General features: G+C 44.6%; 1 protein-coding gene and 1 pseudogene across 2 annotated transcripts in view; both read left to right on the top strand.

The window, feature by feature from the left end:
• Positions 1-4,188: 4,188 nt before the first annotated feature.
• On the top strand, positions 4,189-4,312 carry LOC136656655 (5S ribosomal RNA; annotated as a pseudogene).
• A 12,891-nt stretch (positions 4,313-17,203) lies between these two features.
• Positions 17,204-27,191, top strand: part of MAPK10 (mitogen-activated protein kinase 10) — a 111,878-nt gene continuing 101,890 nt past the window's right edge. For both annotated transcript variants that reach the window (XM_066631610.1, XM_066631609.1), the window contains exon 1: positions 17,204-17,269. In XM_066631610.1, the coding sequence (XP_066487707.1) occupies positions 17,204-17,269 (66 nt within the window). The remainder of the gene's footprint in view (positions 17,270-27,191) is intronic.

Genomic DNA, 27,191 nt, shown 5'->3' with positions numbered 1-27,191 from the left:
GATGTATTTTCTCATGTACGTTATTTATTTTCTTACTTGGATTTTGATGTTGCTGAACTATGGGAGGGAGGGCAACTACAGTTCTTTCATTGGTCTGTCACTGTGATTATTTACCAAAGTGCAGTTTCATATGAATGAGGCAGTACATCACTGTCAAAGCAGGAATATATATATTTGATTATTTGGGGAGGGCATCAGCAAGGGAGGATCAGCGTTTTTTAATGGCATGGTTGAAACAGAGAAGTAAAAAAAAAATCATTATAAAGAGAAAATAATTTGACAGGGTAGCTTAGGGAGAGAAAAGCCCAATTCTAAGCAGTGGCAGATGCGGGGGTGGGGGGAGACCATGAGCTTCTTCAGGCTAGGCCAAGGAAGGGCAGTGGGCAGGCCTCCCTAGGTCGCCTCCCTGGAGCTCCCAAAGAAGTGACCTCCCTCCTGGGTGGCCCTTATGAGCCCAGCTGCTGGGTCGGGGAGCCCTGTCCCTTCTGGCCACATGTCCCTTCTGAAGTCTTGCGAAACCTCAGCCAACCAGAGCATCAGCCAAGCACGATCTCATTGCCAACGCCCCACCCAGTGGGAGTTCCCCTTGTGTCTGACTTTGCACCCCATCCTGGTGAGTGCCCTTCCCCACTGGTGTGACAGCTTGGGGGGCATGCACCCATGTACACCCCCCCCTTGGATCTGCCCCTGATCTTAAGCCATTTTCCAGTGTTGATGCAAATGCAATGCATCCCCAAGGTGAGAGAACAAATGTTCCCTTACCTTGAAGAAGGCTCTGTGACTGCCCCAACTGCTATAGAATGCAGCGCATACCCCACTGGCATGGCTGCATAGGTGCATGAAAGTTGGTTAGGATTGGGCTGGAAGATAGACTAGAATATAGCATAGCTGTGGGTTCATGTATTCGTTTGTTTAAAAGCAAATTTCTAATTCTGCAAGAATAGGGGCCCACCACTGGGAGGCGGCCGTCTCATAATTTATTTTAGAGATTTTTAAAGCACTTTTCCCACTGTGCAAAAGCTTGGTACCAGTATGTGTGAGGTGAAGCACAGATTGAATGCACCTGGTGATCTGCCCATGATGTCTTGCTAAGCAGATGTCCAATTTGTCATGCTACCCTGAACTATATTGATCTGGGCTGGGCAAAGGCAAGTAAAACTGCAACGACCATTACTTGTAGCAAGTCAGTCAGCTTCCCCATTCTGTCTATATGGCTATTCTGCAATGCAGTGACATAGCTAGAGGGGGTGCAAAGCACTAAGTTTTGCAGGGAGCCTCACCACAGTGTGCAAGCGACCCCTCCCCTTCGCAGCCATTCTGGACGTACGCCTCCGTTTTGCTCCCCCTCTGGGTATGGCTGGGGGGGGGTGCTGCACGCTTCAGTGAGGCTCCCTGCAAAAACTTAGTGCTTTGCACCCCTTCCAGCTACACCATGGCTGCAATGTTCTTTTTTTTGCTTCAAGGAGTTCACTTCAAGCAGGAAAATTTCATAGCATAGGATCTGGTGGAGTGGGTGAGCAAAACACAAAGACTGATAGCTATGATTTAACTCCCACAACTTGTATATTGCCTCAACACAGATAAGAAACCAATATATGTACTTGCAAGAAGAGGGTCAAAGGAGGAAAGCAATTTCATCAAATGGAAGAAAAGGGGGAAGATGTGTTTTAAAACTCTTTTCAGAATGTAGAATTTGCACGTTGCAGCTACTTCTTTTGGAATTGAAATTATGTATTTAGCAGTACCACTTTCTTCACCAAGATTAGGAATGCGCTAAACAAGATCCTTTATTTTCAATATTTCCATTTCCTTCATTTCCAATCCAGCAAATACAGGATTTGATGAACTGCAGTCTCCTGTCTTCAGGTATTCAGGAAAAGGCTGTAGAGTGTCAGGTCTTGGCCAGTTTAGAGCAGCCATTTTCAACCACTGTGCCGTGGCATATTGGTGTGCCATCAGTGGTCCACAGGTGTGCCACAGGAATTTGGGAGAGGGTAATTTATTAATAGGGCCAATGGGGAATGTGAACCATCCACTGACAGCATGGTGTGCCTTGTCAATTGTCAAATACATGCTGGTGCGCCTTGATAATTTTAGGGCCTTGTAAATGTGCCATGAGATAGAAAAGGTTAGAAATTGCTGGGTTGTCTCACTTTGGTATGCAGGCACCATAAAACATTTTTATTATATCAGCAAATTAATGTATCATTATACCAGTCTTGCTACTAATGCTTTGAGAATCCTAGGTACATACAGAGATCTTTGGAGTAACCTCTCTCTCTTTTGATATTTAAAATGTCAAAAAATACTGATTTTGCTTATCTACCAATGAGCTGGGTCAAGCAATCTGAAGTCAGACTTAAGCCAGCACAGGCCCCCTGTGCCTGCTTCCAAGTGTTGCACGTGTGCCCTAAAGCATGTTCGTGGATAATTGGGAGTTGGCTAGGCTGCTGCAATGATGCACACCGTACTCCTGACCCAGTGGTGGAGAGGATGAGGTTTGTGCCAGTGGGAGTGGGTGGGTGGGAGAGGGTGGCAGGAGGATGTTCTGGGGGTGAGGCATTTTGGGTGGGCAGGAGGGGGTGGGACTGACCGTGGCAGCACTGGCCAAATCCTTATTCCCATGCCCTGCAGACTTACATGGTCTGCTCAGATTTGCACCTGTGAAATTCCTGGTGCAGATCTGAGTAGCCCCATAGAGGTGGCTGGGGCATTACTTGGGGTAAGAGGAGAAATACCTCCTTACCCAGCCGGCACCCACCTTGTGTGGGACACAGCACAGGCCAATCGGCCTGGCTGTTCCAGCACAAGTTAGGATTGTGGTCTGAGTTTGCTAACATAAACAGCAGCGCCACTCTTAAGAATTCAGTTCATGAATTAAAAAAAAATCCTGCTGGGTGAAAGCGTTTCAGCTTGGTACACATCACAGGAATTCAGGAATAGGAAGTTGTAAAGGATTCTTACAGCTCAATCCTACGCATGCCCGCTCAGAAGTAAGCTCTACTGAGTTCAATGAGATTTAGGACCCAATTCAATCTTGGGCCAGCGCCAATCTCCTGCACGCTGCCTGAGAGACAGCCATCACGAATGCGCTATAAGGCACTTCACGGGGAGTGCCAGCAGGGAGGACTCTGCACCATTCAGAGAAGCCCTGAGGGCCATCAGTGATAAGTATCCCACCAAGCAGTTGGGAAGAGTTCTGGGGTGGGGGGAGGCAGAGAGGAGGTCAGTTCAAGCCCAGGAGGGGGTGGGGACAGCCAAGGAGACTGCCGCCAGATCCTCTCCCCCCCATGCCTGAAAGCCCTACACAGGTCTTCTCAGATCTGCAACAGAGATTGAGCTGGTCCAGATTCAAGTAGAGGCTGGATTCATGGAGGCTGCCAGACCTCAACATGAGGTAAGGGGGCAGATGTTCCCTTACCTTGAGGAGACCTCTGGCGGCCTCCCTGACCCCGCAGGATACAGCAGTGGCCATTTCAACGCTGCTGTAATGTGGCAGCTTGGATAGGATTGGGCTGTTACTCTCAAGTAAGTGTGTATAGGATTGCAGCCTTAAAGCATTTGTAGTAACATTGGTGCAATTTGCAATGCAATTAATTTGCTGAAATAATGAAAATGTTTTCGGGATTCCGCATAGCAAAATATGAGAGGACGACCAAATCACTCTGACCTGACCAAGATTTTGTTGTCTTTGTTTCACCCAAAGAGCCTACGCTCCCAAATCATAATCTTCCTAGGAGAAATAGCTTTTACAAATGGCTGGTCAGCACCTTTATAAGCTTTTGTTTTATCAGTGATAATAAAGTTCTCCACTTTGCTCTAAATTCCTGTTAGGAAGAAGGATTTTTATTTGCCTTGATATGATGGGCAGGTTAACAGTGCTGAGAAAGTGACCTTAGAGGCCAAAGCTTATTAAAATTGTAATAGGCAGTCTGGAGAGAGAAGAGAAAAAAATCCCGTTTTTACTATAGCCCTGGACTTTTCATCAGACAGGATTCAGAAATTCTGCCATCAGAAACTTGCAAGTAAATCTGACCATACTAAATCAGAGAGGACATGAAATGGATTATTTTCCAAAACATTTCAGTGGATTTGTACAAAACATTTCCACATTGTTAGCTTAAGAAGCAAACCTGCCTCTTTTCATACCCACTTCCTGATAAGCACCCATAGGCAAGGAGAAGTAAATTCTGCACCCATGAAGACCCACCCTGCACATGCCCGATCTCATCTGATCTTGGAAGCTAAGCAGGGTCAGGCCTGGTTAGTACTTGGATGGGAGACCGCCTGGAAATACCAGGTGCTGTAGACATACCATAGTCTATCGAGACTGAAGGTTGCCAACCATTGTTGAAGACCCACATTCTGCTAGATATTTTAAGAGCCCAATTTTACCCCTACTTGGCTTTGCTGACAAAACAGAAAAGACGTGGAAGCTTCAATGCACATATTATCTCAGTTCAGACATCACACAAAAACATGGTTTGTGCTAGCCATAATTCAGAACCTGAAACCATGGTCTGAGCTGTTTTTCTGCTTTCATTTTGTATCTGCAAAAAAACAAAACTTTAGATATAGGCTGATGGGTTCTGAGCTGTTTGTGACAGATCAGGAGAGAGATCTTGGGGTGGTGGTGGACAGGTCGATGAATGTGTCGACTCAATGTGCGGCGGCAGTTAAGAAGGCCAATTCTATGCTTGGGATAATTAGGAAAGGTATTGAAAACAAAACGGCTAATATTATAATGCCGTTGTACAAATCGATGGTAAGGCCACACCTGGAGTATTGTGTCCAGTTCTGGTTGCCGCATCTCAAAAAAGACATAGTGGAATTGGAAAAGGTGCAAAAGAGAGTGACTAAGATGATTACGGGGCTGGGGCACCTACCTTATGAGGAAAGGCTATGGCGTTTGGGCCTCTTCAGCCTAGAAAAGAGACGCCTGAGGGGGGACATGATTGAGACATACAAAATTATGCAGGGGATGGACAGAGCGGATAGGGAGATGCTCTTTACACTCTCACATAATACCAGAACCAGGGGACATCCACTAAAGTTGAGTGTTGGGAGAGTTAGGACAGACAAAAGAAAATATTTCTTTACTCAGCGTGTGGTTGGTCTGTGGAACTCCTTGCCACAGGATGTGGTGACGGCATCTGGCCTGGACGCGTTTAAAAGGGGATTGGACAAGTTTCTGGAGGAAAAATCCATTACGGGTTAAAAGCCATGATGCGTATGCGCAACCTCCTGATTTTAGAAATGGGTTATGTCAGAAGGCCAGATGCAAGGGAGGGCACCAGGATGAGGTCTCTTGTTATCTGGTGTGCTCCCTGGGGCATTTGGTGGGCCTCTGTGAGATACAGGAAGCTGGACTAGATGGGCCTATGGCCTGATCCAGTGGGGCTGTTCTTATGTTGTTATGTTCTTATCTGCTCAGCACCACAGTTCTTGGTTGCAGTGGCCTCTGGAGCCAGAGCTGTGGATGTAAGTATAGTTCATCAGTTCAAGCATCACCCCAAACCATTTTGATTTGTTCTAAGTCTTGAATTGCCAATTCAGACATCTATAGATAAGCTTCCTTAACCATGGTTTGGTCGGTGGGATGTCGGAATTCCGCCCTAGTTTACGTAGCATTGGATTTAACTTGTAAGTTTCTTACCTTTTCACAGGGATGGCATGAACCTCCACACTGCTTGAATCTCCACCCCAAATACCACCTCTTCATGCATATGTGCTCAAACACATGCACAACTCCCCGTGCATGCATGGGGAGAATGGGTAGGCGAACAAGCAGGCATGCCCTTGTCCCTCCTTCTCTTTGCTTAAGACAAGTGTGGCATGCAGGCTCCCTGCTCTTTGCCTCTTTGAAATGAACAGGAGCAGGGGATTCTTGGAACCCAGCATTCCCTGCTCGTTCTCACTACCAACAGAAGCAGTGGGGAGCAGGGAGCCTGCATGTTGAAGTCATTGCTAAGTTCAGGGAAGGGGGTTGCCTCCAAATCTTTTCCGGCCTGCTTGAGGCTACTGCTGCTGTGATCCTCTTTCGATCTACACTCAGCAAGTCAGAAGAGCTTTGGTACCCCAGTGGAGCAGTAAATTGGAGAGGGTGTCAGGCGGGTGGGCTGGGGGCTCTGCACTCGCCGCCCCTCCTGGGGTGTTGTTCCATGAGACTCTTTCAAGTCACAACACAGCAAGGTCAGCCTTGCCCTTTTGGATAGTTGGTATGGGGGGGGCAGTAACTGCTCCCTTTCATTTTGTCCCAATCCCAAGTCTTTGTCAGGGTGCTTGATTCAGCTGCCATGGCACTTAATGCACATCCTTATAGATCACAATGTCACTTTCAAAAGAAGGAAATGAGTCAACCAGCATTTCCCCAGCAAGGAAACCCCTAGCCAGTGGGAATAGAGAAATTGGATTTCAATTGATTTGTCTTATATACAATAGCTCCTACGAAATAGCTTATATACAAAAGCTCCTACAATAGCTTGACCTGAAATTCACAAATGTTAAGGGACAGCCGTATCAGACTTTCAGGGTATTTGATTGTATTTGGTAAATAGCCTCCAAACTTGCCTGTAACACATAAAATAGTATCCTTGATAACAGCTTTCTTGCTTAGCATAAGATCCCATAACTGATGGAACTGCCTTAGTTGTTTTGTATTCTCATGGTATAAGTGTTGCTATATATTTCTCGCTCGCAAGATGAGTGGAGCTGATGGATAACCTTTGCAATTTTGCAGCACTAGTAAGTCATCCTGCCTTCCAGGAATTGATTGCAGTCAGCTGTTTCTCAAGCCAGGCGAACAGCCTGATGAGATTCAGAGACAGCCAGATTGTGGCCTGGTGCAGACAAAACATTCCTGCTCTTAACCATGGTTCCCTCCTCCTCCCTCTCCCAATGTGAGTCCCCCCTTCTCTTTTCTTCTCATTGACACTAGCCAGGATTGCCTTCAATCCTGATTTCAAACTATGCTGAAGGCATTTTTGGTAAGTATTGCTCATGCCTAACGCCATTGCAAAGATAGCACTACATCATGGTGGAAACCGAAGAATCCTGAGTGGTAGAATTTGTGCCTTCTAGGACTAGGAGATGGAGAGTAGTATCACAGCACTGGACTTGTGTGATGGCAACTAGCTATGACCTGAACTTGTGTAAAGCTAGGAGAAGTTACAGTTTGGTGGCAGAGCATGCTTTAAGTGAAAAATGTTTGGGGCTGGGAAAGACCAGTTGGAGATGAGTGAGGGTGGGGGAGGCAAAACTTGGCAGGAAGGGGACTTAACGGGGGGCTGTTGGAGAGGGTGGATCTGGAGGCGATGACCTGTGCTATCCCCCTTTCCTGCAGCCTCTTTGACCCCTTTCTCTCCTCGGACATGCACTAGCGAAATTGCTAGCACAAGTGCAAGGAGACTCATTGCAGGTTGAGATGCTTACAGGGGTGTAAGGGTGTTTAAATTCCCCTTTGCCTCTGAAACCTCCCAATCTGCCCCCCCCCCAAAGCAGGGTACAGTGAGCCTGTTTTTTGCACCATTGTACCAACAAGGGGTGGTACATAAGAACATAAGAACAGCCCCACTGGATCCGGCCATAGGCCCATCTAGTCCAGCTTCCTGTATCTCACAGCGGCCCACCAAATGCCCCAGGGAGCACACCAGATAACAAGAGACCTGCATCCTGGTGCCCTCCCTTGCATCTGGCATTCTGACATAGCCCATTTCTAAAATCGGGAGGTTGCACATACACATCATGGCTTGTAACCCATAATGGATTTTTCCTCCAGAAACTTGTCCAATCCCCTTTTAAAGGCATCCAGGCCAGTCGCCATCACCACATCCTGTGGCAAGGAGTTCCACAGACCAACCACACACTGAGTAAAGAAATATTTTCTTTTGTCTGTTCTAACTCTCCCAACACTCAATTTTAATGGATGTCCCCTGGTTCTAGTGTTATGTAAGAGTGTAAAGAGCATCTCTCTATCCACTCGGTCCATCCCCTTTGTAATTTTGTACGTCTCAATCATGCCCCCCCTCAGGCGCCTCTTTTCTAGGCTGAAGGGGCCCAAACGCTGTAGCCTTTCCTCATAAGGAAGGTGCCGCAGCCCCGTAATCATCTTAGTCACTCTCTTTTGCACCTTTTCCATTTCCACTATGTCCTTTTTGAGATGTGGCGACCAGAACTGGACACAATACTCCAGGTGTGGCCATACCATCGATTTGTACAACGGCATTATAATATTAGCTCTTTTGTTCTCAAAACAGGGTGGTAGGAGAAGGGGCTCAGTCTTCTCCCTCCTCATTACAGTTCCACAGAAGTTGTAACTATTTAATTGATGCTTAAGTATATGTATAATTAATATATGAATACTTTTTTTCCATGAATATACGCTGTACAGGAATTACAATCATAACCACTACTATATATTGCTGGATGTTAAAATTATAATTATTCATTTTCATAACTTCTCCCCAATGCCACAAGACTGTTTTAATACATGAATAAATAGTTTATGTTTAATTGTGGAATATCTTCTATTTAGGGCAATCTGTTGTGAAATAAAAACTTGTTTTTAACCAATAAAATTAGCAATTTTTCTCCATGAAAACGTACAACTCTATTAATATAAATTGTGTATACACATACGAGATAATGCACATTATTTATTAATACGTGTGCATTTGTTCACATTAATATATAATGTGTATATCTATATAGGCCAATAGATGTATATTAACTTTGAAGTTGTCCATACATTTGCCTGAGAGGAAGCCCCGCTGGGTCTCAGCAGGGTTGCTTCCTTTGTAGAAAGTTCTCACTTAGAATAATAGCAAGCCTTGGGCTATAGATATACATTATTCCATCTCCCACCGATTACATATTTACATACAAATGGAAACACTCCATAGAACATACCGAATGTCATGAATGATGCACATATTAACATTTGGGCAGATTAAAGAAAAATTAAATCATACAGAAGAAGACCAGTAGCTTCAAGCTGTATCTGAAGTTAGCTGCTTACTTTCCCACATTTTTTTTTTTAAATGGGAAATTGACATTTTGTAACAACAGAGCTCCATTTTATTGCAGAAACAAATGTGGAAGAATAGCTGTTTCCAAAGAACGTCTGAGCCGATTGGTTCATAGTATTATATACCGGAGCTAGCTATGCTTCTGGGGAACCATTGTGGAAAACTCAGGATATTTTCTCCAGGAACATTATGGGTTTATTCATTCATTAGATTTTGAAATGAGTATGTTTTAATGGCAAAATACCCATGGCACTGAGAATTACAGTGGAATGTGTACAGTTTAAATGCTAGGTTTTCTTTAATTAACACAGAAGAGACAGCTGGGAAAGAGTTGGGTTCCTGCTTTCATGTGTAACAGAGAGAAACCTGACCATTTAATATAATCTGAATGATTTGAACTGGGTTCCTCTCAACATCCGAGGCTAGAGTCTAGCCTAGTGAGCTATGATGAGCTGGGAAGAGTCTTCAGAGTCCAATTCAAGCATAGAATGAATATGGGTCATAGTCATTTATATGCCACTCAAGGAACCTCTAGGGTTTCAGGAAACTGGAAAAGGTGCAGAAGAGAGCAACCAAAAGGATTACTGGACTTGGGCACCTCTCTTACGAGAAAAGGCTACAGCATTTTGGGTTCTTCAGTTTACAAAAAAGGCGCCTGGGAGGGGGGCATGATTGAGCCATATAAAATTATGCAGGGGATGAATAGAGTGGATAGAGAGATGCTCTCTGTCACACAACACCAGAACCAGGGGACATCTACTAAAATGGAGTGTTGGGAGAGTTAGGACAGACAAAAAAAATATTTCTTTATCCAGCTTGTAATTAGTCTGTGGAACTCCTTGCCACTGGAAGTAGTGTTGGCATCTTGCCTAGATGCCTTTAAAAGGGAATTGGATGTATTTCTGGAGGAAAAGTCCATCACAGGTTACAAGCCATGATGGGTATGTGCAACCTCCTGATTTTTGAAGCAGACTACCTCAGAATGCCAGACGCAAGGGAGGGCACCAGGATGCAGGTCTCTTGTTGTCTTGTGTGCTCCCTGAGGCATTTGTGGGCTGCTGTGAGATACAGGAAGCTGGACTACATGGGCCTTTGGCCTGATCCAGTGGGGCTCTTCTTATGTTTTTAGTTTTTCTCTGTTCTACCTGGAGATTAAAGTTGGGATCTACACATACAGCATGTCGGACACAGACCCTTTACAGACCCTTCTATCTTTCCAGCACTTCGGATAGTAGTTAGTAACCATCACACAGGCCCAATGCTATTGTATTGGACTCCAGCTCCTTAATGTGGAAGCCACAAATCCCCCCCCCCCCCCAAAAAAAAAGCAGGCTTTGCCTTAACAATGTAGTGTTGTATTTCCATTGGTGCTGGGCATGGCTAATGCTAACGAGGGTTGTCTTAACCAGAGGTTGAAGCCATCCCATGTGAATCATCCCCATGGTGTTCCTCAGCTGATGATGTAGAAAGAGTTGTCCGAGTGCTTCAAAAATATGTTCGAGGAATTGCAGTAACACAAGTATATCCTTTAGTCATGGAAGGAGAAATTTAACATTCTTTCCTCAGTCTGGTAGGCAAAGCTGAATTTGATAGCTAGAATGTTGATGATTTTTGAAGCATCCCTGTATAAAAATAGTACTTGACCTTGGAAAAAGCAAGTACTGTTATCTGGTCCTTTATTGCAAAAGGGTCCAATTTAAGCCTTTCTTTAAGTAGCAGTCAGGGTACAGCCTATATCCCATTGAAATCAATGTTGCCTAACGACCATTGCTTTTAATGACTGTTGATTCCACCCTTACTCTATTTGTTCTGCTGCACTGTTTAGCCAATGTTCTGGAACCCCTTTTTGAGTTGCAAAGGTACCTGTGATTATCAAGCAAATAATTATTCTCAAGATCTTAAAATGAGTTGTGCACCACCAATTACTGTGCACCTTGAAGAAATGATGAGGCTTTTCAGCCTTGAAAGATCTTCAGCCCAGCCTGCAAACTGTTCAAGGCCAAAGAGGGTTGGAATCATCATTTTTAAGGCGAAACCAGCAATGTGATGCCTAAATGTACTGACCACTTTTGCTTACTGCAAAATTGTACTGATTCATTCATCAGGGTTGTTAGATGAATGGATAGTATTTTGACAAAAAGTAGACAATGTGATTTAAAAATGCTTACCAATAAAGAGAAAATAATGTACTGACAAATTAGGCTGGGATACAAGGAGCTCACAGAGGGTTCCACTGAGGTTTTCTTTTTCCTGCTTTTAGCCCTTTGCACTACATCAGATGGTGGTTCACACCCCTAAGGAGTTTCTGGTTTAAAAAAAAAAGATGCAGAATTGATACCGGCAAGTATCACTGGGAAATATGCCAATACTGGGATAAGGAAGGGCAGTTGTTCTCCCCTTGCTAAATACAAGAGGACACCACTGTAAAAGGTCCCTCTTTGCCCTTGGAGGTTAAAATTTAGTAGCCTAGACTGTTAGTAATCATTTAAAGGAGGCATATTTTGGTTTTGAGCCATCTGCTCTGATAGCATGGGTTGATCTCCTGATATGTTCCTTATGGTACGGTGCTATGGTAAAGTTTGTGTGTTTCCTGAGTCTAAGTGAGCCTCCAAGGAGGAGGAATTTTCAGCATGTGGTATTGCCCTGGGAGAAATGTCCCCAACTATTGATGAGAGGGAGAACAATTACTCTAATTGGCGATTGGCCTAATCTTCAGTGAATAATATTTTGGAAGGATCTTTCCCTTTAATTTTATCAAAGAAGGGCCTAGGATGGCTGCCTAACTGGTGTCTTATCTATTTGCAGCTGTCCATCAGAGAGAAACTTCCAGAGTCCATGTATGTGATGCTGGTGTGACTCACCCTATGTTGGATTGCGACTCATCAATTGAAGACCAATGAAATGCAGTAAGGATGCATATTCCAGATTGATAAATATGAATGAGTCATTCCTTATATTTGAACCATCCTTTTGTATTACAGAAAGGGGGTTAAAAGTCATAATCTTAGGATGGCATCCTAAACATCTAGCTATAAAAAAATCTAAATTTGCTAGCATTTTGAAAGGCTGTTTCACTTAAATATACCTCTCTTAAGGTCACTGAGAATGGTCCTTATGTAAATGAAATGCTGCACAGCAAATTTAACAGGGGACATCCACTAAAATGGAGTGTTGGGAGAGTTAGGACAGACAATAAAAAATATTTCTTCACTCAGCGTGTAGTTAATCTGTAGAACTCCTTGCTACAGGATGAGTTGATGGCATCTGGTCTAGATGCCTTTAAAAGGGGATGGGACAAATTTCTGGAGGAAAAATCCATCACGGGTTACAAACCATGATGTGTATGTGCAACCTCCTGATTTCAGAAATGGGATATGTCAAAATGCCAGATGCAGGGGAGGGCACCAGGATGCAGGTCTCTTGTTATCTGGTGTGCTCCCTGAGGCATTTGGTGGCCCATTGTGAGATACAGGAAGCTGGACTAAATGGGCCTATGGCCTGATCCAGTGGGGCTGTTCTTATGTTCTTATTAACTTTTTGGAGCTACCTGCAAAATAAGTGAACTGGTGTACTTTTCTATGATATTCTCTGCACATAGGAAAACGCCCCATGCTTGTAGTTGCACAGTCAGTCTGTGTTCCATTTCCACCCATCATACAGCACCCATGGTAATATCTGTACTTTGGAGGCAAAAGAAGCTAAAAGTTGTGCTGTGTATGGGAAATATGATAGTTTAGCTTGTGAGCATATTAAACATAGTCCATGATGCAGTTCATTGCAGACCTTCAGGCAGCTTTACCACTGACATTTATCTAAGGAACAAGGTTTTTTTATTGATTTTTTTTCCAGGATATCACCCATTTACTCAGCAGGGATGAATATAAAATCATGAAAGCCCAAGCTGCAACATTTGCTTTTTAATCATGATTCTCTTTTGAGTACCAGCAAAGGAAACAAATGCCCAGCTGATTTATGATTTATGCCACTTACCGCAGGCACTTGCCTGCAAGTTGACCCCACAGATAAGGGCAAGTTTTGGGCAACAATACCGTCAAAATATGTGATGAATACATGAAGTCTGGGCTTTCATATGGAGGAGATGAGGGCTTGTCTTACTAATTACAAACATTTTGCTAATAGGAAGGGTACAATTTATGGAAATGGGCTGCCAAGGGATATGCAAGTGAAAAAGTTTGAACCATGAATCAAATCCACCTTTAAGGTGTCTGGTGTGTTTAGCCAGAAGCTCTACATACAACATAACTTTTCAGAGTTGAAAGGCTTTGCCCTCTGACCCAGAGATAAGGCGAAGTGAGAATTGGAGCTTGATTACTTGGCAAAAATTTCACGTGCTATACGGTATTTTTGCCTTTTTAGACCATAGTTTACAGTGTGTGTTGTGTGATGCCCTCTTGGAACATGTCTTTGAACACCATATCTTTACCTCCTACTATGTTTAGATTGGGGCGGGGGCAACATCACTGCATAAGGGATGGCTCATTCTAGTGTTCCCTTAAGAGTTTGTTGCAGGAGTAAATTGCATGAAGATTATAGCTATATATTGGTAGAAAGTGCCTGCATCCTTCTGTAGAAAAAAAAAAGGAAAGGAAAATCTGTGCTAACTCGCAGCCCAATCCTATGCATGTCTACTCAGAAGTAAGTCCCATTAGAGTCAATGAGTCTTACTCCCAGGAAAGTGTGGATAGGATTGGACTGTCAGTGAGACTGACTTCTAACTTCCATGTTTAGGATTGCACTGCATGTACCTTAGCACAGTGGTTGTCAAACTTCTTATCACCAGGTCCCACTTTTTAAAATGACATTTTATCAGGACCCACCTAGCTTTATGAGATGTTAGTAAAAGATCTAGATCTGGGAAGAAATAATATAGAAATGATCTAGGACAGTGTTTCTCAATCAGTGGTACAGGTACCACCAAAGGTACCTGAGGCAGTGTCTGGTGGTACTCACAGGACCCATGGACACCTACTGCTCAGCAGTGAGACCAGAAATGTAACACAGCCGGAGATGGTAGGAAGCTTGGCTCGGCGGGCAGAGCTCCAAAGCATGTTTTTCCACGTTCGAAAAGGGCCTCCCAGCTAGCCTGAGCCTCATACTGGTGTTTGTCACATTGCATCTGGCCTCCCAACCCAGACGTAACTGGCAGTGATGTCATCACCAGTTACTTCTGGTGGTACTTTGAGTAGGTGGACCATGTGAAGTGGTACAGCAGAGGACAAATATTGAGAAACACTGATCTAGAAAGAAATAATGGTGTAGGAATGATCTGGAAATAAATTATTTAGAAATAAGCATTATTTATTTATTTATTTATTTATTTATTTATTTATTTATTTATTTAAAGAGCCCTCAATCCATTTCTCATAATGAGATGACCCTAATGATCAGCTTCAAGGCTTGAGGGGCTTAGTTATGTGCCTCCACTATCTTTCATTGACAGACTTGGGGAACGGGACGGGACACAGAAAAAGACACTTTTTTCTCATTTTCACATTTATCTCCCTGTATTTGCACAAGCCTTCAAACTGCAGAATCTCAGCTGTTTGGAGAGCAATTAGCAGCTATCTTGCAAACTGCAGGAGCTCAGCTTTGCAGAGCAGTTAGCAGCTGTCTGATTTTTGAATAGTCTCAGGGCTTTAGTTATCTGAGCTTTCCATCACCCATATTTTCACTAGAAGCTCTGTGGGACCCACCAGAAATTGGGTCACAACCCAGGGACCCACAGTTTGAGAAATGCTTCCTTAGCACATGCAGGAACAAGAACACTCAAACGAGTATTCTTCTATCCTCATTGAGTAGAAGTTGAGTTACTTTGTTTTGTGAGCCCCCACCATGCTAAGCTTCATTAGCATCTCTATTCCTAATTTTCTAAAGTAAATAATGTACATTTTTATCAGATAACTTTTGGATCTAGAGATCTGTTGCATTTTAATTAGAGAAGTGTCACCCCCTCCCAAATATTTGCCAGTCTTGTTGAAACTCTTTTACCTGTCCTGGAAATTCTTCCAGTATTTTTATATGGTAGAACCTTTGGGTAGTTTCATATGTCTTTTTCTGCAAAATCTGGTAACTATCGTGGTGTTGTGTAGAACCTTTCTAAGAAATTCAGGTCGCCTTCCTTAAACCTTTCTAGCATCTCAGATGTTGCACCTGACGAGAAATCCCCCAATTCACTTCTAATTTAGCTTTAGTTGATATTTCAATAGCATGTCTTCTTTCAAAGCAAAGATCTCTTTTAAAGTAGAGATCTCTGGCGTGAACTTCTGCCACTTGAATTTTTTACTTATTGTTATTGTTATTAATTTATTCAGCTACCACTAGGCAAATTTAAATTTAACATGTCTGAAATGTTCCTTATTTCTATTCTTACTGCAGGCCTCCAATAGGTCGACACCCCCACCTCTTTTAAGGTCTTTAACCACTTTGTCTCTCCTTTCAAGTTTAAGAGTTAGACAAATGACCTGATTTTTTTTTAAAAAAAAACTTAATGGAAAGCCATTATTTCTCTTTCTGGTAGTGTGAGGTTTCTTAAGTGAAGATAAACCTTTTTCTGCTAGGATTTGAATGGATGTTTTACATACTTAAATTACCTTATTCTCATTTTAAATTTGCCCACTTAATTTGAAGAATAATTTAAAGGGTACTTTGGACCAATGGAGAAAATTGTTCTCATTTTTTAACGTCTTTAAGTACAAATCCTTCTACCATCCCTAAGTCAAATAGAGAATAATTAGCTTAAAGCTGATTGTGTTATCCTTCATTAAGAGTTCCTTCTAAGTTGAGTAGATCATCTTCAGCTCAAGCTCCTGGCTTAATTGGCTTGTGAATCTCACTAAGAGGCTCAGCCAACACTATATCAGAATTCAGAGTTGATAAAAAGCTCTACTTGAAATCCCTCTAAAATTTCCTGGGATTCTAAGCTCAAGATCAAGGATACAAGATGATATTTTAGACTTTATAACAGGATGTAGGGCAGACCAAATACAGGATCTCATCTGATGCTCCAGCAGTATCATCAAGTTCAGAAAGATGTGGTTAACGGATGTTAGATGAAGATCTCCTAACCTTTGAACTCAGCTCTTTTGGGATTCACAACGCCCATTCGCTTGTTTATAGTTGAGACGTTTAGTGCTTTAAAATGATGAATATGCATCAAAATGTATTTTGGCTAGGAAAAAAGCATGCCAGTCTACAATGGGCTAGCTATTTATTCATTCATTACATAGTGGGAAAAGTAAGATCTGTACATGTTTATCAGTGTACACCCAGCATGTAGAGTGTAATGCTGCTGCCGAAAACTCAATTGAGGAAGACATTTTTCCCTGTCTGCTAGCTTCCCCATTCTGCTCTGCTTCAAACTCGGTCTGTTCTGGAAGATGCTGGATGAATCATTGCCTTCTGATATCATGATAATGCTTCAGCCGCTCTTCCTGGTTGTACTTAATGGGACTCAGATGCTCGACGCCCCTGTAGAGAGAGGACATAATTAGCTCCTAGATTTCCAGAAACCAATGAGACTATGATTAATATTAAAATCTTTTGCAAAGAGGTGGAGAGGTGGGGGAAAATAATTAAACCATCTGTGGAAGGGGGGAAAGCTTCTGAAGTGACTCACTGAGCAATGAGACAGCAATCTGAGCTCCTGCAACACAACACCGAAAAGGTCGACTGCTTGCTTTTTTGGAACAAGGTTATCATTCATTCATTAAAAATTAAATACATGTGCATTTTAGGCTGAGATCATTCAGGGACTCTTTTCTTTTTCTTTTTGGTTTTCTGTGTACTGGTGGTCAGGTAATAAACTGTTGAGAGCACAATCCTATGCATGTCTACTCAGAAGTAAATCCCATTATAGTCAATGGGACTTACTCCCAGGAAAGTGTGGATAGTATTGGACTTGGGCAGCTCAATACAATGCTTCCCAGTGCATGGTATGTCCCTCGGGGTAAGGGGACTTGCACTCCTAGAACATAAATGCTGTTGTTGTTATTGTATCTCTGCAGTCAGTTGCAGGGGACAATTCCCGTTACTCTTTCCTCTCTACTACAAGCTCCCGCTGCTACAATTTATGTATATATGTGAAAAATATTATAACCTGCCATTGAATTCAAGTGGGGCAAATACTCATGCTTTTGTTTTTTGAATTGCAGGTATTTATGAGCCGCCATTTCTTATACTACTGCAGTGAACCTACCCTGGATGTGAAGATTGCCTTTTGTCAGGTGTGTGTTCCTTACAGGTAAAACAAGGTACAGTATATACTTGTACTTCCATATTTTGTGGTCAGTTGTGTAGCAGAATCAATCACAGCAGAACGTCCCTAATGTCTAAGAAAAGACTCCAGGATAAAATTGTGTGTGTGTGTGTGTGGGGGAACAACTATGGATATATCTTACAAAATCCCCCACAAAAATTCACCACGGTTTATTTTGACAGTACTAAAAATATAATAGGGCAGGTCTACCTCCTACCAAAGGCAAGAGAAGTATGGCATTTTGTTTTATGATTATAGTAATTTTTTGCATTGATTCTTTTCAGGTTATATGGTATGAGGTTTCACTCCACTTAAGAGTGTCATACAATGTTATTGACAGACCTTTCACATACATTAGATAGTAGCATTTAGAACATACAGACATGGCTGCATGCAGACTTGGACCTGCCATATGGCCTTGCAGAGGTCCAAGTAGACCCATTGCAGGTGCTGGGGCTTTCCCCAGGGAAAGGGGACAAATGTACCCTTATGTCACTGAGACCTCCAGCATGTGAAATTCCCTCACCGGATGAAGCAGCTAAGCTCGCTCCATTGCATTAGCATGGGGGAATTTGCTCTGGGTTGGGTGAGAGTCAGACTAGTTCATTGTCACCTAGTTCAGAATTATCTACACCAGCAGTTCTCAAGCGTTTCAGAGCCCAGTTCTGAGCTCGCACTGCTGGCGCTCTACCCATTCACAGACCTGAGCGCCGGTCAAGCACCGGTGCTAGCTCAGCGCTGACTGGCGCTGGGCCAATGCTGGTGGATCACCAGTGCTCCACGGCTTGGTGGTTGCACAGACTGCTGGTTGGCGGAGAGATGAGTGGAGGCATGGGGGGGAGGTGGGAGGAGGTGTTGTGGGGCAGGGGGAGGCAGAGGGAGGGCTGGGAGAGGGCGGTGAGGAAGTGTGCCAGGGAAAGGGAGCAGGGTGGGAGGAAGGCGGGACTGGTGGAACTACGCTTCACCGGATCCTGAGCCTTTGTGTCGGGTTCACCACCCGACACAATTGATTCTACGGCGACCCAAGGGTTGCCATAGAATCGAGTAACTCCGTTGTGGGCTACTACCCTTACCCAGAGGAAGGGGATGAACATCCCCTTCCCTTGAGGGGCTGCCGGTGGCTGCCCGGTTGTGCTCAGGATGCTGCGGTGGGCATTTTTGGTGGCAGCCCCATGCTCTGGGCAGCTCAGGATTGGGCTGCCTGTCTCTACAGCCCTTTAGACTCCAAAACTGAGTCTCGCAGAACCTCAAAGCACCGGCACATGCGTGGAGTTGCAGGGTGCTGAGCAGATGGCAGCTTCTTATACTTATAAAGGGGTCTCGGGGACCCCCAGGGCTGCTAGGAGCACAGTTTGAAAAATTCTGGCCTTCATTGACTGGCAGTGACTCTCCAGGATTTCAGATCGGAGTCTTTCAGAAATGTATTTGGAGATGCCAATGCTTTGATCTGGGATGTTATCCATGTAAAGTATGTCCTCTTTCATTAAGCTATGCCCCTTTCTTGCCTTCTATTTTTGTCTGTCTGGTTCTTGAGATGCAGAGCCACCACATATCACAGCCCTCATGTGGAGACTACTGCACCTTTGTGTTGATGGTGGTTGGCAACCTTCAGTCTCGAAAGACTATGGTATAAGCCTACAGCATCTGGTATTCCCCTGCGGTCTCCCATCTAAGTACTAACCAGGTCTGACCCTGCTTAGCTTCCGAGATCAGATGAGATTGGGCATGTGCAGGGTAACAGTTGCTGTTGTGTTGATGATGGAGTGGCGCCTTCTGCTGGATAGTGTTGCACTGTCCTTGAAAGACAGGGTCCAGAATTTAAATATTCTAGACCTGGTGCTGTCCCTGGGAGCTTGGGTGGGTGCTGTGGCCTGGACAGCTTTGCTCAACTGTGGCTGGTGCCCCAGCTGCCCCCAGTATTATTACCTGGTCATTATCACTTTGGCCACAATGGTTAAGTTGAATTGTTGTAATATGCTTTAGCTGGGGACTGTTCTTGCACACGGTTTGGAAACTTCGGTTAAGTGTAGAATGCTGCAGCTAGAGTCTTGATTGACTTTAGGATTCACAATCATTTTATGGTGCTGTTGTGACAGATGCATTCAGTGCTATTCTGCTTCTGAGTGCAGCTCAGGTTGCTGACTGTGGCCTTTAAATAGCTCAAGACCAAGGGATTTAATGAACCAGATCTACCTGAGTGAAGCTCTGCATAGTCTACAGAAAATTCTTATGCAGGCCATGTCCACTGAAAGTCTCACTGATATTTATGTATAAAGAGGGGCTTTTCCATTGTGGCACCCAGTCTGTGAAACTGTCTTCCTCAGGATCTTCTCCTTCTTGCCAGTGTGCTCGGCTTCCGAGGATGTTTTGTTCTAATCAAATTTTTAATTTGTCTGCATTGTCTTTTTTCTTGTTCCTTTGGCTGGTGTGTTTTTGTGATATCCATTATTTTATTTGCATTGTGGTATTTGTCTTCTTGTTGACTGCTTTGGGCACTTTTACACAATAAATGAAAAAAAAAATGAAGGTATTTGTTTTTGTCGGGGCCCCTCCCAGATGCCCTGACCCCCAACTTACCCTGGAGCAGGCATCCCATGCTCAGGGTGAGGAGACTTCCCTGCTCTTGAAGGGGGCAAAGCAGGTTGGCTCACCCCAACCAGCCAGAGGGGGCTGGCAGGGCAAACAAGGAACATTGCAGGAAACAAGCCAGCAACAGGAAAGGCCTTTTCTGCCCCACCTGGAGGAAGGGGAGGGGCCAAAGGGGGCGGGCTTGCTCCATAAAACAGGGAGGCCAGGGATGAGAGGCGGTCAGTGTGAAGCAGGGAGCTGTGAGGTCAACAGCTCCTGCTCCTAGTCCAGGTTTGGTAGCTCTGCTAGGGAGGAGGACAAGGGTGCTGGAACCCCCTTCCCCCTTTAGCCTATCTGAGGCCTCCCTGGGGATGGAACAAGCCTGCTCCAGGCCTCTCCAGGGCAGGGACCCTACAGTTTTATTCCTGGGACTGTCAAATTTGTTCACCTCCAACCACTTGTTTCATTCTCATGGCAAGGACAGTTTCCATGTCGGTACCATAGAGACTTGAGGACATGTTGGAAAGATTTCCATGCTGGTTCATGGTGTGGAGAGACCATCCATGCCACTGAATGATACAGAAGGTAGTAAGCTTATAAAGTTTATGTCTCCAGCACTGAGGGCTGCTGCATGGAACCAATTTTCTCTGTGTAGAGGCTGCAAGGTGAAGCAGCCTTAATGCAACTACTCTCCTGGAGTTAATTACCCTTGAGCATAACAATTTAAACTTTGGAGGCTGAAATGTAGTTCAATAAGTGCTAAGCAGTTGGGTTAAGAGTATTACAGTGTTCAGATTCTGGTTTTGCTGGTCAGTTGTAAGACTTTCCTGCTAGCTTGAGTATATGTTCAACCCAGTGACAACCCATTGTATCTGCAAAGAAGAAATTTTTCTATTACCTAAGAGAAAATGGCTTTTGCTGTTTGTTTTTATATCCAGTGAACAGTGCTGGACCTTTCAGTCCTGTGATAGATTTTTGTTGTTTGATGCAAACCCAGTTGTCTCACAGTCCAATCCTAACTCCCTGCCCAGCAATGCAGGGCCACCAGTATGACTTCTGCTGTATCCTGCGGGGCGGAGGGGGGGGTTGGCCATTGGCGGCTTCCTGGTGGTAAGGGAACATAGGTTCCTTTGCTCCGGGTTAACCCCCGCAGCTGCCATAGGTCAACACGAACCAGTACCAGCTCAATTGCTGGCACAAGTCCTTATTGACCCGGAAAGGCAAGGGGGTCAAGATATGGTGTACACCTCCACTGCTGAACCTGCCCCCTTCCGGGGCCTGATCCACCCTCCCTACCCATCACACCCTATTCCATCCCTCCTTCCCCCATTCTGCTCTCCCATCATTCCCTTCCACCCCCTGTGAGACCTTACCTGCTCCAGTGGGTCTTTATTTATTTCTTTACAAATTTATACTCTTCTTTATCTTCCTGGTTGGCAACCTTCAGTCTCGAAAGACTATGGTATAAGCCTACAGCATCTGGTATTCCTAGGCGGTCTCCCATCCAAGTACTAACCAGGCCTGACCCTGCTTAGCTTCCCAGATCAGATGAGATCGGGAGATAATGTTCAAATGGGCATTCAAAACAAACATTCAAAATGGTCTTTGGCTGTCCTATGGTGTTTGGGAGGCCACTCTGCCCTCTCCACCAGCAGCCCCCAGCATGCACTGTGAAGGCTGTTTTGTGACAGCTAAACAAGCCCACCCTGGATTACCTTATTGGATGTGAACTTTGTGGATGACATTTTTGAACGCTGCCATACTAAATGATCATTCTGCAAGTTGAATTCCAGTGCATCAGGGCAAAGCCTGAACAAAACTACTTTTCTGATACGCTTGTTTTCCATAGAGGAAGTTCACAGTATCAGTTAACATTCAAACATGCAGTCCACGACTGGATATAGAAGGTGGTGCAATCCTGGAAGAACTGCAGTGCAGATTGTTGCCATAGCTAAGCTGTGGGGACCATCTGTCTCTACCCACTGGTTGCCCTTTTGGGACTCCAATGCTGGTGAAGGAACTCCCTCCGCAGTGAGCAATATTGATATGACTTGGCATTGGATTTTTCCAAAGCAAAATTTCAAGGTCAGATTGGTGGTTCTGGCTTAGGAGAACATCCCAGGCATTAAGAGGGAAGCAAAAAGACTTTCAATAAGGATAGTGAAATTTCAGAGTCCCTACATTTGAGTGTCGCAGTGATAACCAGATAAATTTCTTCTGGCTATGTGCTTCCTCTGCTCAGTTTTATGGAGTGATGAGAACAAATGACTTAATTCCCCTGAGTGTTTCCTCTGACCGCTAACTAACTAGAGGCAGGCTTGATAAGCCTGGCCTTTCTGTCCATATTCCATTAAGACGGAAGACTCTTGTAATGTTATACATCATTCACATAAAGTGCATTAACTTATCAGAACTCTTCCGTGCTAGACCCAGATCCTTCATTTTTTTGTCTTCTGCATCCATTCCATCAACATCCACTTAATGGCTATTGAAATGACCATGGCGGTAGCATGTGTTAATTGTTCAGAGCACTGCAGTAATATGGGTCGGTTTCATTTTCTAAGTTCATATAATTGATTTTAACATCCGTTGATTAATAATAACCAGCTGCTCGGTGTGCTTTCAGGTATAAATCTCAATGTACTTGGCTGGAAGGATCCTGAGGGCAGCAATTCATTTCAAAGAGTCTGTTTGGCTGTAGATAGAATCTCATACTGTATGGTGGTAGGAGAAAGAAGATAATGATTTAAAGCAAGACGTGCAATGAAAATACTTTATATAATCATGAGATTCAGGTTGTAAAGGTTTTGGATAATAGAGGTCTGTGTTTAGTCTATAAACACATCTATAATGTGGCAGCATTTCAGTCTTCCCCTTCCTGCTTGTGTAAATGTACAAAAATGTGACCCATTTGTGTTCCACTTCTATTTGGAGTGATTGTAAATCATGTTCATCCAATGTATGACTATCCTGTGACACCTGTACCTACTCCTATGACTCAGTGACAAAAGCCATTCAATCTGGACTGTAGAGCAACAGTTCCGATTGAGCAACTGTCCTACTACACCACTGACCTGCACCCATTAGGGGTGAGTCAGCAAAGGGCTCCCATTAAGACTCATGCATGGGTTGAGTTGCAGGTGGCGGAGACTCAGGACTTGATTCAAGTCTTGATGCTGTGCCAAGTTCCCATCCCTGGAGCATCAACTGAATCTATTCATAAAAGCGTAAATCGCCTTAGGGCAAGTTCATTTGTAGAGAGAAGGCAGACCCTTATCAGTAAAGGAAAAACTTGAACACTGTATCAAAACTCTTGGTGGTTGTAAGTGCTGATTTTGCTGAGAGCTACTCTAAGCCTGCATGTGATTGTTGGGCTTCTGTTGTTGGCATCCTTCAGTCTCAGAAGACTATGGTATCATGCTCTGAACAGTGTTCTGCAACACAGTGTCCTCTCCAGTGCACGAAGCCTGGGTAAAGTAGATATGGAGGATAGACTGTTTCCCATGCAGCAAATCCCCCCTCTCCACGTCGCTGAAATGGTCCAATGGAAAGGCAGAAGCCAATATGGTTGGTTCCAGCAGCATCGCAGGAGGTGCCAGAATGTGACTGTGTTCAGCCATGAACTGCCTCAGGGACTCCGGCTCCGGATTTTACCTTGAGGTTGACTCCTGAAGCCTTTTCCATAACTGGATGTAGCCACAAAGCAAGGGAGGTTTAAGATCAGAGTTGTTCTTCTCTCAGATGAGCTGCCTTCCCAGGCTAACGAGTCCATCTACCATCTACCCGGTGGTTGTTTAGTCACCTTTTACGACAAGTACAGCTAAACTGAGGGCCTATGCTTATCCCCAGCCCCCAGGGGTAATATACCCCTTGGCTGGGCTTATACCAACCCTAATGCAGAACAAATTTACTCTGAACTGAAAATAATTTTGAAGCAAAATTATTTTTCTTAAAAAATGAAATCCATCTTATGTTATGTTCAAAACTCTTCTGTCTCTTCCCATAGATTTTTACTAGCATTTCTATTTTTTTAAATCAAAAGCTATTAAATAGGAATGCTTTAAAAGTTAAAAACATTCACTTATGTCGGTTTGTGACTTGATAAGTGCAAGAAATGATTGATTAGTTGATTGTATAGGACAACAGCTTTTGTAGGGCTGGGCAGAAGGCCTGAGATATTTCATTTGTTTTATAGAAAATAGTTTGGCTTCCCTTGGAATTTCTCAGATATTTCTGCTTAGGATGAACCATGAAATCTGCTTCAGATTTTTCAAACCTTTAATGCCAACCCTGCTTTTCTGCCCCCTGATGCTGACTTTACCTCAAATGTAATTGTTCTCAATGGAGACAGTTCAGAAATTCAGTTGTGGCTCGATGAGGACTAGTCTACTTAAACTGTGTGACTATGGCCACCACATGGTATCAGTGCCATCATCATGTAGCAAGTTGCTTGTGAGCAGCTACTCACAACATAGATTGGGTGGGTTTTTTTTCCTTATTATGGCAGTGACCATTTTCTTAGTCCAGTGGTTCCCAAACTTTTTCAACTGGGGACTCCCTTGACCTTTTGCATCACTGACTGTGGCAACCCATTTTGACTATAATCCTATACACCGTACAGGGCAGCAGAATTTTTGCAGGGATACTGCGGCACACCTGGCTGGTTTCCACAGCTCCCCAGAGAACCACGACTCATAGTTTGGAAACCACTGCCTTACATCCCAATCCTGAGCTGCCCAGTGCACAGGGCTGCAGTGGCATCCTGAGCACACCCAGGCAGCTGGCAGCGGCTCCTCGGGGGAAGGGACTTCCACCCCCTTCCCCTGGGTAAGAGAAGCAGGCCTGCAATGGGGCTACTCTTCTACGGCAGCTCTGGAGCTGCCACAGAATCAGAGAGTTCCATGTAGGACTGCGCAGTCCCACAGGGGCTCAGGATCCGGTGGAGCAGAGTTTCACCGGTCCCACTCCCTCCCTCCCTGCTCCCTCCCCCACCACACCTCCTCTCCGCCCTTTGCCCACCTTCCCCTGCCTCCCCCTGCCCCAGAATGCCCCCTCCCTGCCTCACCCCACACCCCAACTCACCTCTCTGCTGCCAGGTGGTCCGGGCGACCACCAGGTGGTGGAACACTGGCCCAGGCTTGCACTGGGCTAGCTCCTGTGCTGGGCCTGTGGTAAGGGCTTGCAAACACGCCTTATGTTTGCAACAGTGTGTGCCGGCGATGAGCTTTCATGCAGGGCTCTGGATTGGGCCCTTAGTCATTAGTGGTGGTGCGTGAAGGTGTGTGTATGGCACTACTGCACTCCAGTGTCTGTCCAAAGGGCTGGTAATAGCAAAACATAGGATGGTACAAGCTTGGACTGCATTCAGGGTCTGCATAGGGGGTTTACTGAGAGCATTATATACCTAGCCTGCCTGACCTTCCCTATAGTAAATGGAAACTCCATGTCCTGACCTCCATTGGACAGCCTAGAGTATGTCCATTGTTCTATCTCTGGAACCTATAGTTTTACTTTAGAAAGAGTTTGGTGCATAAGACTCCTGGATATAAACGGAGTTATATTTTTAAACACATAAATCACTTGAAGCATAACTGTAGTAGCAGGCCCCTTGAACATACTAATTCATGCTTCCATTATTATCATCTTAGATGTTTTCCATCTAAGCCTGCACATTTTACGACAGGAAGGGACTTGCCATCTACCTTGCATCATGATGCACAAAGTTATTTTATATCTATTCACATTTGGATAAAACTGCAGAAAGAAAAGCCTCCAAACATTATCTTAATTTTTTTCCCCATGACTGTTTTTTTTTGGGTGGGTGGGGGGGAGGTCAGCATTCTCAGGACATGTTTGTAATTTGCTGTAAGTGAAGGGCACTTCACTTACAGGGGCTTCCATCAACCACTCCAGAATGTTTATAGGTCTCCCTGCTCCATTATACCTTCAACACATTCTGCACCAGCTTTAAAAGATTTTATATAATCATAAAGAAGATTGAATTCCCAGCGCTACGTGATTGGTTGTAAAATGTTCCTCTCGCGTAAATAAACTTAGTTCTTTCCTTCTCTAACCTTACTGAATTCAAACAGCTATAGATTATCTCACTTGGGAATGTTGTAAATGCTGACAAACTTTTCTTATTCCTAAACTCAGTCCTAAACTTCCTGGAGCCAGGAGGAACAGCGGCACCAAAATGGCAACCGCCGTATCCCATGGGTGCCAGGAAGCTGCCGGTGGGGGGAAGGGACTTTCATCCTCTTCCCCTGAGAAAAGTGCCAGATTCCTCAATGGGGCTTCCCATGTCGCCGGCACAGAACTGAGAACCTCTGTGTTGGGCTTTGCAGCCTGACATAGAGGATAGGATCTGTCCCACCCCTTTCCCAGGCTGGTTTCTCCCCTTCAACCTCCCCCTGCCCCAGAACGCCTCCCCCACCCCAGAAGCCTGCATCACTGTCCGGAGCTCTTACCTTGCTCCGGTTGACGTCTGTCTGGCACTGGGCCCAGCTCCTTCCTCAGAGGGTACCATAAACACCCACCACCAGCTCTGGTGCTCAGCGCGGGTGCTATAGCCCATTAGGACTGGGCCCTCAAGGACTGGGCCCTCACTGGGCCCTCAAGGGTCTTCCTGAAAAGACTCTGTTTGAATATTGAAAATGGCATAAACATACATCAATTCTTAATTTCATAAAATAAGGTGGGTCAGCCTCTGAAACATGCTTGTAAATCATACTGATTCCACCTGGATTGTGAAGAAATGTGATAATGGGAAGATTCACAGTGGTGAAGGAAAAGGACTTGGTACTTTATCAGGCAATGCAAACCTCTGCATGTCTACCTACAAATAAGTCCACCTTGCGCAATGGCCTTATTCCCTTGAATACCTGGGAGTAAGTTCTATTGAACTTGGTGGGACTTACTTCTGAGGAAAATATGTGTAGGATTGCGTTGTAAGCCACAACTAGAGTTGTTGCAAAATCCAGAATCTTAGGATTTGTGCTGTGTGATGGTTTCAGGTGTTGAACATCATGGGGAACAGCCTGAATGCCTTAAATATGTGCCCCCCCAAAGCTAAAATACTGCAGTCTTATCCTGCGCCGGAACAGACAAACCAAGGGGCTTGTGCTGTATCCGACGCAGGATAGGGGCCATGAGAGGCTCAGCCAGAGGCAAGGGGAAACATTTTGCCCTACCTCTGGGTAAGGGCTGCTGGTCCCTATGGCTCTCCTCAGACTTGCAGCACCTCTTGAGGTGGCGCAAGTCCGAGAAGAGCAGAGTGACTTGAAGCCACTCCGTTCTCCCTGGGAACGGGGGTTGGGATC

Source organism: Tiliqua scincoides, chromosome 6 (assembly GCF_035046505.1).
Source record: "Tiliqua scincoides isolate rTilSci1 chromosome 6, rTilSci1.hap2, whole genome shotgun sequence".
Classification (NCBI taxonomy): Eukaryota; Metazoa; Chordata; class Lepidosauria; order Squamata; family Scincidae; genus Tiliqua; species Tiliqua scincoides.
The sequence above is the reverse complement of the archived record's forward strand: the minus strand, read 5'-3'. Positions and strand labels throughout refer to the sequence as shown.